The sequence below is a fragment of the Drosophila subpulchrella genome, chromosome 3L (genome assembly GCF_014743375.2).
Source record: "Drosophila subpulchrella strain 33 F10 #4 breed RU33 chromosome 3L, RU_Dsub_v1.1 Primary Assembly, whole genome shotgun sequence".
In the NCBI taxonomy this organism is placed as follows: domain Eukaryota; kingdom Metazoa; phylum Arthropoda; class Insecta; order Diptera; family Drosophilidae; genus Drosophila; species Drosophila subpulchrella.
Genome location: NC_050612.1, coordinates 19,937,109 through 19,948,031, shown reverse-complemented (window position 1 = coordinate 19,948,031; position 10,923 = coordinate 19,937,109). Strand labels below are relative to the sequence as shown.

The 10,923-nt window shown below is 45.8% G+C and overlaps 1 protein-coding gene across 13 annotated transcripts in view; it reads left to right on the top strand.

Moving 5' to 3' along the window:
- The window catches only part of LOC119554814 (titin), a 138,626-nt gene that overhangs the window by 125,072 nt on the left and 2,631 nt on the right, over window positions 1-10,923 (top strand). For 12 of the 13 annotated variants that reach the window (XM_037865866.1, XM_037865868.1, XM_037865867.1 and 9 more), the window contains 7 exons: window positions 727-5,871; window positions 6,095-6,136; window positions 6,201-6,452; window positions 6,578-7,546; window positions 7,630-9,297; window positions 9,367-9,508; window positions 9,877-10,892. In XM_037865866.1, coding sequence (XP_037721794.1) covers window positions 727-5,871; window positions 6,095-6,136; window positions 6,201-6,452; window positions 6,578-7,546; window positions 7,630-9,297; window positions 9,367-9,508; window positions 9,877-10,892 — 9,234 coding nt within the window. The remainder of the gene's footprint in view (window positions 1-726; window positions 5,872-6,094; window positions 6,137-6,200; window positions 6,453-6,577; window positions 7,547-7,629; window positions 9,298-9,366; window positions 9,509-9,876; window positions 10,893-10,923) is intronic. The other variant, XM_037865872.1, reaches the window with a different exon arrangement.

Below are 10,923 nucleotides of genomic sequence, written 5' to 3'. Positions count from 1 at the left end.
CTACAAAATCCCGCCGCCCTTGCAGCACCTTCTGTTCCCTTGTCTGTGTCCTTCGCATTTATTTATTTCCCTTGAAACCTCGTTGATTTTCAATTGTTGCGCCTATTCCCTCCTATATTTCTCTTCTTTTCTCTCGCTGTCGAATTTAGGCTCTATAAATTTGAGTCAATATTTTTGCGGTGCTAATCTCTTCCAGTTCAACATTAAAGCCTCCCAACACAGTAACTCTATAAAATATTCTCAAATGCATGATTAACGTTCGTAACCTTGTAGTATAGAAATTCTGTTAAGCCTCCTATATTTGCAGTTATTTATTCGTTCGCTTCCTTCAGTTATAGATAAATAACGGCAACATAAATAACTTTATGTCCATGTAGAAACTAGTATCAATTATAAATTCACACTAATCTTCAAATCGCTATGTAATCCGTTGGTCACCTATATATTCCATCATTTTACAATTTATCCAAATACCATACCCACTTACCACCATATTAAACCTGTAATTTTGTAACTGTTTTAATTTGTCTATTGACTTTAATCCTTTCTTTTGGTTAAGTTATTAAATGTTTTCCTTCAACTACTGTTTTTGTAAATATAGCCTCAAATTATGTCTTCTGTCCAGTTCACCGACAGCTTGCTTTGCAAAAGCAATGCACGGATCCCCGGGTCTATCTCCCTTATTTAGCACAATTTATTTAAACTTTAATGCATTTTTCATAACAGGTGAACTACCAGAGGTTCAGAAGGACTATGAAATAAACATCATTCATGAAGAGCCCGTCGAGGAAGATCAACCCCAAAAGATTTTAGAGGTTCGAGTTATCGATGAAATCGCCGAGGTCGAAGAATCACAGCCCATTGTGGAAGAGGTTGAAGAGGAGGAAGAACAGCCCGTTACAGAAGAAACTGTTGAGGACGTCACCAAGCCCAAGACTAAAAAGAAGAAGATTGTCAAAAAGAAGACGGATGATCATGACGAAATCATCAAAAAGATGTTGGAGCAGGAAATCGAGAAGACGGAATTGGAGAAATACGAGAAAATTGAATTCGATGTTCCCAAGAAACTCAAACCAGAATTTGCCACTCTTGAGCCAATAAAAATCGAGCGCAAGGAACAAAAGCCCACAAAGGTAACTATTATCGAGGCTGCTGATGTCCCCAAAACCGTTAAGCTTAAGCCCGCTAAACGGAAGGAAAAACCTGCCGAGGAGCAGACTGTTCAACTGCCCAAGTTCAGACTCAAGGCCCGTATGGCCATGGTTGAATACCCTCCGGCTCCGCTAATTCCGAAGATAACTGATATTGGAGCCATTAAAGATAACGGAGAACTATCTCGTAATATTGAAGAGGCTGAAGAAGTCCTAAAGTTCAAACCGCGTAAGACTAAGAAAATTAAGAAAATCAAGGATGATTTAGAAAAGGTGGAACTTGAAAAGTACGAAAAATACGTCAGTAGTGAAGAAGAGCCGGAGGAAAAGGCGCCTTATAAGAAACCTGAAAAGGCACCAAAGCCAGAGGAAAAACAAGAGGAAGTAAAGCTCAAACTGGGCAAGGGTAAGAAAAAACCAAAGGAGGAAGACGAGCCCGAAAATGTAACTCTCAAAAAGATTCCGCAAAAGCCACAAGAGCTCGAGGAAGAAGTTGCTCTGAAACCTAAACCGAAGGAGGTGGTTGTTGTTGAAGAACAACCAATGGAACCCAAGGAAGGAGAGTTTGTTGTAGAGCCATTCGAGCCATCTGAATTCGATAGTCCTGAATATGTGCCCGAGGAGCTAGAGCGAATTGAACATCCAGAGAAGCCCGATAAACCCAAAAAGCCAACTAAGACAAAATACAAGCCTAAAGATAAGTCAAAGCCCGAACCGGAAACAATTGTTTCAGAGATCGTTCCAGGTGTACCAAAGGAGGAAGCGGAAATACCCGAACAGGAAGTAAAGTTTCGCAAGCCCCAGGGAGACGCTCCAGAAGAGACTGACTCAAAAATTAAGCTAAGTCCCGTCCCTCAGACTCCTAAGGCCGAAGAACCCATCGAGCAAGTACTCGTTAAGCCAAAGGCAGAGGAACCCAAGCCTGAAGAAATTCCAGAGAAATCTGAGGATGAGGAAAAGAAGCCAAAGAAATCGAAGCCTAAAAAGGTGCAACCAAAGGAGGAAGAAATTTCTGTGCAGAAGCCAGAAGAGTTCGAGGTTTTGGTGAAAGAAGAGGAAGCTCCAGTGGAGGAAGTCGTCGAAACCGAAAAGCCAAAGGAAGTGAAGGTGAAACAGAAGAAGCCTAAGGAAACACCTGTTTCGGAAGTCGTCGTCTCTGAGGAAATGCCGGAACCTAAAGAAGTGCCCGAGGAGATACCAGTGGAATATAAGATAACAACCACTGTTTTGGAGCCAGAGGAGGCACCAAAGGAGCATCAAGTCCGAGTCATTGATTTCGATGAGCGTCGAGAAACTACCGAAGAAGTAATTGAAGAAAAGGTGGTGACGCGCAAGAAGAAACCTAAGCCACAGCAGCCAGAAGAGTTTGAAGTCACTTTGAAGGAGCCGAAGGAAGTAGAAATAGAGCCCGAAGAAGTTTCTGCTGAAATTTCGCTGCCAGCTGAGCAACCCGAACAGAAGCCAGAAGAGTTTGAGGTTGAACTTAAACTGACTGAGCCTACCCCGGAAGAGCCGGTTGAACAGCAAATCTTAGTCAAAGAAAAGAGCAAGAAGAAACCTGTAAAAGAAGTTAAGGAGGATAAGATTGTAGTCGTGGAAGAAGAAGAAAAAGCCCAACCAGTTGAGGAGGCAGTTGTGGAGGTTGAAAAACTGGAAGAAAAGAAGAAGATGAAGAAGCCGAAATCCTATGAGTTCAAGATCACTGAAACCGAAGCTGTTGAAGAGAAGCCAGCCGAAGATGTAGAGGAAGCTCCCGAAGAAATCCCAGAGGTCGTAGAAGAAAAGATTGTCGAAAAGTTTGATTCTTATGAAATCACTCTTAAGGAAACTGATGCAGAAAAGGTGGTGCCGGTCGAAGAACAGCTCGAGGAAGAAGCTCCTGAAGAGATTGTTTTCAAGAAAAAGCCCAAGGAACCTGAATCAGTTGAGGCCGAGTTTGTAATAACTGAACCAAAGGTCACTGAAGAAACGACTGTGGAAACTGCAATCAAGCAGAAGAAGACCAAAAAGCCGAAAAAAACCGAAGAAGAAGCTCAGTTAGAAATTAAGGTTGTCGAAACCGAAGCCCCTGTTCCCGAAGAAGTGTTGATTGAAGCTCCTAAGAGTGAGATTGTAAAGAAGGAAGAAGTTGTTGTGGAAGAGAAGCCAGAGGAGTTCAGAATTCGAGTTTCGGAAACTGAAGCCAAGCCCGAAGAACCAAGTGAGGCACAGTTTACTGTTAAGAAACGCAAGCCTTCTGTTACTTTCGCCGACGAGCCCGCAACTGAAATCATTCTTAAGGAAAGCAAACCCATTGAAGAAGTTACTGAGGAAGCTCAAATCAAGACCAAGAAGCCAAAGAAGAAGGTCAAGGAAGTGGAAGCTGAGGAATTAAGGATTCAGATAACCGAGGAGATTCCGCAAGAAGTTCCCATAGTTGAGGAAGTCGAGGAGGAAGAGGTGATCACTAAAGTCAAGGAAGAAGTACCGGTGGTTCAAGAAAAGACATATTCAATTGGCATCAAAGAAACGGAGCCAGAGAAACCTGCCGAAGTGATTGTCGAAGAAGAGGTAGTGGTAACTGAACCAATTGTGGAAGAGCCGCAACCAGAAATCTTCGAAGAACATAAGGTTAGAGTCATTGAGGAAACTCCCCGTGAACTGGTTGAAGAAGTCATCGAAGAGGAGGTCAAGGTTATTCGCAAGAAGAAGCCAAAGCCAACAATTAAGGAGGAACCCGAGGCGGAAGTTACTGTCTCTGCTCCGAAGCCTGTTGATGAAGTGGAAGCTACGACCAGTATTGCCTTTGTTTCAGAACAACCGACCGAGGAGGAGGCCGCTGATCTCAAGATAACAATCATTGAAGAAGTGGCACCACCAAAAGAACTTGTCCAAGAGATTGAAGAAATTGAAATCGTCGAGGAACCAAAGGTCCCAGAAGAAAAACCTAAGGACTTCAGTTTTGCCATAAAGGAGACAGAAAAGGAAACCACTGTAGAGGAGCTGCCCGAAGAACAGGTCACGATCCAAAAGAAGAAAAAGAAGGCACCAGTAGCCGAGGTGATCGAAGAGCCTGAAGCTGAGTTCTTAGTTAAGCCAAAGCAGCCAGTACAAGAAGTTACCGAGGAAGCCAAGATCAAGAAGAAGTCTAAAAAACCTTTAAAGGAAGAAGAGGCAGCTGCAGAACTTAAGGTAACTATCACCGAGGAAGTTCCGGCAGAGACAGAAGTTCATGAAATCGTTGAGGAAGTTGAAGAAGTCGTAGAAGAAATTCCCACTGAGTATAAGATTGGCGTTAAGGAAACTCAGCCGGAAGTTGTAGAGGAAGAAGAAGTCACCTTACCGAAAAAGAAACCGAAGGCTGCTGCCGTTGTTGAAGAACCCGAAGCCGAAGTTACTCTGAAACCAAAGCCAAAGGTCGAAGAAGTTCAGGAAGAAGCTAAGATCGTTAAGAAGAAGCCAAAGAAGCCTGTCGAAGAGGTAGCAGCCGAGGAGCTTACGGTCAAGGTTGAGGAAGAAATTATTCCTGAGCCAATCGTGGAAGAAGAGGTGATCGAAGAAGTCCAGATCAAAAAGAAGCCAGAAAAGCCTGAGCCAGAGGACATTGTCGATGCAGCGGTTGTGAAACTAAGGAAACCAGAGCCAGCAGAGGCAGAGGAAGTGGTGGCTGAAGTCACCCTGAAACCCAAGGCCCCCAAAGAGGTTACCGAAGAGGAATTCTCCGTTGATGTTAAGCTGCCGATAGAGAAAAAGGTTACTGAAGAAACTTCTGACCAAACTGTACAGCTTAAGAAGAAGAAGAAGCCACAGAAACCAGTGGAGGAGGCTGCAGATGAGCTAAAGCTCCAGCAAACTGTTGTCGAAGAAAGGCCCGTGGAAATTGAAGAAGAAGAGATCGTTGAAGAAGCTGTTGTCATTCGCAAGAAGCCAAAGAAGCCATTCGAGCCAACGGTTGAAGATCTCGAAGAAACTGAGTTTAGTCTCTCCTTCAAAAAGCCCCACACTATTAACGAGGGCGTGGAGGAGGCAGCCACGGTGCTGAAAAAACGACCAGTCAAGCCCACCACTCTCGATGAAGCTGCGGCTGAGCTTTCCATTAAGCGTCAAGAAGAAGAATACGAAGAGGGCGAGGATGTCGAAGAGTTCGTTGTCAGTCAGCCAAGAAAGCCAAAGCCTCTGCAGATCACAGAAGAAGATGAGGAGGCCTATACGGTGAAGAAACTTAAGCGTCGCAAGCAAGTAGACATTCCCGAATACGCTGATGTTGAAAACGTCACATTCCGTGCCAGAAGTACCAAGACCAAGGAAGATGTCGATCAGGAGTTCAACATTGCCCTGGACTCTTATGCCGAGGAGGAGATTTCCATGTCTGGAAAGATTAAGCTTAAAAAGCCGATAAAGAAGACCTTCTCTGAAGCAGCCGACGAGGCCAAGATCAGGATCATTCAGGACTACGACGACGGTGAGGAGCCCATCATCGAAGAAATTCGAGACGATGAGGATACTATCGATGAAGTCGAGGAACCAGAAGAATACTTTGTTGAGGAATTACCACCAGACGAAGTGGATTTCAAGTTGAAGCCAAGGAAGCAGCCGAAGCCAGCCTATTCCGTTCAAGATGAGGAGGAAGAACAGTTCCTAATTGGCATTCGTCATCCGAAACGCGATTCGGTGACCTATGATGAGGATTCTCTAACCTTTAAGAAGAAACGTAAAGTTGTTCAACAACTCTTCAATGAAGGTAAGTCGTTTTTTGTCAGCAATAACGCTAATTTACATACAAATCAAAATGCTTTACTTTTACAAAAATAAATATCAGCTTATATGATATCAGAGTGGCAAGGTAAAAATACCCAACTTGAATGTCGGTTGCTAACGCTTAACCATTCATTGTTCACAACTTAAAAAAAAATAATTAAAATTCTTTCGAGAGAAGATAGTAATAATGTTCAACCTTTACACAGATGGAGCTTCGCTTAATATAACCAGAGAAATGAATGTTGAAGGTATGTAGTCATTATGTGAAGGACAATTTTACATATAAGTAATATATTTGTTTATACATTTTAGAATCCGACAACCAAAATGTTATGTATTCCATCTGCAATTATATTGCCGACAACGATGAGGCCATTAACCTAGTCGAGGGTGAGAAGGTAACAGTCGTTGGACGTCACAGCTCTGAGTGGTGGTATGTCAAGAAGAGCATTACGGAAGAGGAAGGATGGGTTCCGGCTCAATATCTGATGGAACCCGAAGAATACGCGCAGTATGTGCAAAACAAATTGCATGAGAAAATTGATAAGCTGCCTGTGTTTGAACGTAAGTTATTGTCTTTACCAAAGGTAAAAAAGGTATATTTGTTATTCTAAACACTGCTTCGTCGCCGTCTACGTTTTGTCATTAACCAATTATTTTATGTTTTGTTGTGATTGTGAACTGTTAAGGTCCTGGACCGGAAGACAAGCCCATTGCCCCGAGATTCATTGAGAAACTGCAGCCGATTCATACACCCGATGGCTACACGGTGCAATTCGAGTGCAAGGTCGAGGGCAATCCACGACCACAGATTGCCTGGTTCCGCGAAACTGCCATTATCAAACCTTCACAGGACTTCCAAATGTTCTACGATGACGACAATGTGGCTACTTTGATTATTCGCGAGGTGTTCCCCGAGGATGCTGGTCAGTTCACAGTTGTGGCCAAGAATGCAGCTGGATTTACTTCTAGCACAACAGAACTGATTGTAGAGAGTCCACTTTCGGATCACGGATCCGATGCCACAGCCCTCTCACGTCGCAGCATGTCACGTGAATCCTCGCTGGCTGACATTTTGGAGGGCATTCCACCAACCTTCTCCAAGAAACCAAAGGCTCAGTATGTCGACGAGAACACGAATGTGATCCTTGAGTGCCGACTGGTGGCCGTGCCAGAACCGGACATTGTCTGGACTTTCAATGGCGAGGACATTGACGAGGAGGAGATTAAGAACGTTCGCATCGTTACCGAATCGGACATGCACATGTACTGCAGTGTGGTGCACATCACCAAGGTGAAGAAGTCGCAGGAGGGAACCTACGAGGTGATTGCCACCAATCGCGAGGGCGAGGCACGTCTGCCTATCACCCTGAAGGTACGAACCACTGACAAGGAGGCTCCGCAGATCCTGGAACCCTTGCGCAACATGGTCATACGTGAGGGCGAGAGTGTGGTACTGTCCACCCAAATTGTGGGCAACCCACCACCAAAGGTAACCTGGTACAAGGATGGCAAGCCTGTTAAGAATGCCAAGTCCGATAAGGATTTGCATACCCTAACACTGATCACACCCAAAAAGTCTGAGAAGGGTGAATACACGGTCAAGGCTGTCAATCCATTGGGTAGCGTAGAGACCACTGCTAATCTAACAATTGAAGGTAGGTTCTATGTTTTATGTTCGATGTTAAAAAAGTGTTTATTTCAACAAGTAAGTACTAACTAGAGTCGTTTTTTTTTTTAGAGCCCACAAGTGGCAATGCTGAACCACCACTCTTCGTGGAACGTTTTGAGGAGCAGAATGTGCCGCAGAAGGGCGAGATTCACTTGCCAGCCAAGGTTTCCGGTAATCCTGTGCCCGAGGTCCAATGGCTGTTCAACAACAGTCCATTGTTCCCCAGCGAGCGCATCCAGCAGGTTTACGATGGCGAGAACATTGAGCTCATTATCAAGGATGCCAACCCAGAAACCGATTCGGGTGATTACAAGTGTATTGCCAGTAATCCTATTGGCAAAACATCTCATGGTGCCCGAGTGATTGTCGAGGTCGATGAAGTGACCTTCACTAAGAAACTGAAAAAGACCATCACCATTGAGGAGGTACAATCTCTTACTCTGGAGTGCGAGACCTCTCATGTGGTAACCACCAAGTGGTTCTTCAACGGAAAGGAACTCAGCGGCATGGATCACCGTGTTGTGGTTGAGGATGGAAAGACTCATAAGTTGGTCATTAGGAACACTAACCTACGTGACTCCGGAACCTACACATGCAAGGTCAAAAAGCAAGAAACTCAATCTACTGTTGAGGTTCTGCAGCGTAAGCCCGACTTTATCAAGGTGCTTGAGGACTACGAGGTAACCGAAAAGGATACCGCCATTTTGGATGTGGAACTTACTACAGAGAGCACCGAAGTTACCTGGTACAAGGACGGCGAGAAGATCACGCCAGAGAATAAGAACGTCGAGTTCATCAAGGATGGCAAGGCACGTCGCCTGGTCATACGCGATACTACCATCCACGATGAGGGCCAGTACACTTGCAAGATCGAGGGACAGGAGTGCAGTTGTGAGCTGGTTGTCATCGAGCTGCCGCCCGAGATTGTGGAGCCGCTGAAGGATGTCTCGGTGACCAAGGGTGAGAATGCCATATTCGAGGTGGAGCTCAGCAAGGGCGATGCCCTGGTCAAATGGTTCAAGAACGGAAAGGAGATTGTGTTTGATGAGCGCATTCAGTTGGCCATCGATGGCAAGAAGCAATCGCTGCGCATTGTCAAGGCCAAGCCCGAAGATGTGGGCGAATATTCCATTCAGGTGGGCGACAAGACTTCGAAGGGAAAGTTGACGGTAGAGGAGCCCCTGGTGGACTTTGTTATCCGCCTGCCGGATGTCACGCTGGCCACCAAGACCATGGATGCCGAGTTTACGGTGCAGCTGTCTCAGCCCGATGTTGAGGTGACCTGGTGCAAGAAGGGCAAACCCATCAAGCCCAACAAGAAGCACGAGGTCTTCGTGGAAGGCACCGTCCGACGACTGGTCATCCACGATGCCAGCGACGAGGATGCCGGCGAGATCAGCTGCGTAGCCGAGAACGTCACCAGCAGCACTAAGCTGTGTGTCGAGGAGCTCAAACTGCCACCCGTCATTACCTCTGACAAGGATCAGACCATCAAGGTTAAGGAGAACGACGACGCCACCTTCACTGTCAAGTACACGGGCGTTCCAACGCCCGAGGCCGTTTGGACCACGCGCAAGGTTGTCATACCCAAGTCAAAGCGGACAATCCCGGCCATCGATGAGCAGTCGGCCACCCTTACCATCAAGAAGGTTGTCGACGATGACGAAGGCGAGTACACCGTCAAGCTCGTCAATCCGGTGGGCGAGGCGGAGGCCAGCCTACATCTGGTCATTATGCGTAAGTAGCCCAGCTTATATGCCAGTTAATTGGTGCGGAACTGAACGAAGACCCTAATTAAATACTTAGGCAAGCCAACGGCACCTGGAACACCCCAGCCCCTGGAGATAATGCACGACTCCATTACGCTCTACTGGAAGGCTCCAGAGGACGATGGCAAGTCGGAAATTATCGAGTACATTCTGGAGTATCACGATGTTAAGGAAGAAAAGTAAGTGGGACAAGGAAATACAGTTGGGAGTTTTAATTTAAAACTGGGTTTTTAAAGGGTACTTACGAATTTGAAAGTTACCCAAACAACATTTTCTTAAACATAATAATAAATACTAAAAATAGTTCCGCAGTCACCTTATATAAATTATCTCAAAATAATACGTTGTTTATATTATTATGAACTTACTTAATGACAGTGTTCTTTTAGAAGACATTTAAAATAATTAACAGGTTTTGAAATTTAATAACTTTCCTTGGAATCACAAATAGTTTTTGAACCCTATTCTTAATGTTCTTCTACCAACGGCTTATATGTTACCCTTTGAGTTGCGTAAGAATTACATAAGTAATATCATTCATCCGCAGATGGACTGAAATTAGAAAGATCAAGGATACCACGTACACCATAAGCAAGCTCAAGATCGACACGGAGTACGTGTTCCGTGCGATCGCAGTGAACGAGGTGGGACCATCGCCACCCTCGCCGCTGTCGCCACCTATCCGCCTGGTGCCCAAGGTCGAGACCGAGGCGCCCAGCGTGCGCGAACCCCTGCAGGACATGGTCAGCGAACTGGACAAGGAGGTGACGCTGTCCTGCGTGTTCGGCGGCATTCCAGAGCCCAAGGTGACGTGGAAGAGGAACGGCCAGGTGTTCGAGTCGAGCAGCATTCGCTACGAAAACCGTGTGGCCAAGTACACCATTGAAAAGACAACCATTGAGACTGAAGCCACATACACTTGCGTGGCGACCAATGAGAAGGGCTCCGTTGAGACCTCGTGCCGCCTGAAACTGCAGCAGAAACCGGTCCTCGAAGTAGAGGATAAGTATCTGACACAGAAACTGCGCACGGGTAGCACCCTCACCATTCCAGCAACGGTCCGCGGCTATCCACAACCCACTGTGACCTGGCACAAGGAGACGGTCGAGCAGAAGACCACCAAGACGGTCTCTATCGAGACCACAGAGATTACCTCCACCTACACGGTTAAGAAAGTGACCCGCGAGCAATCCGGCAAGTACAAGGTTACGGCCACCAACGAATCCGGCTCTACGTACGTGGAGTGCACGGTTCAGGTGATCGACAAGCCCAGCAGACCTCAGTCCCTGGAGATCAAGGATATCAAGAAGGACTCGATCACCTTGGAATGGACACCACCCATCGATGATGGCGGTCTGGAAATCGACAAGTATACGTTGGAGAAGTGCGACATCCAAAACAACGTGTGGATGAAGGTCTCCGACTTTGACAAAGACATTAAATCCTATGCGGTTCAGAAACTATCCATGAATGCGCAATACATGTTCCGTGTGGTGGCCGCCAATCCAATTGGCGTATCCGAGCCTACGGAAAGTGATCCTGTGACTATAACTAAGAAGTTCGGTAAGTTGGAAATCCCTTTAATTCTTTTTGG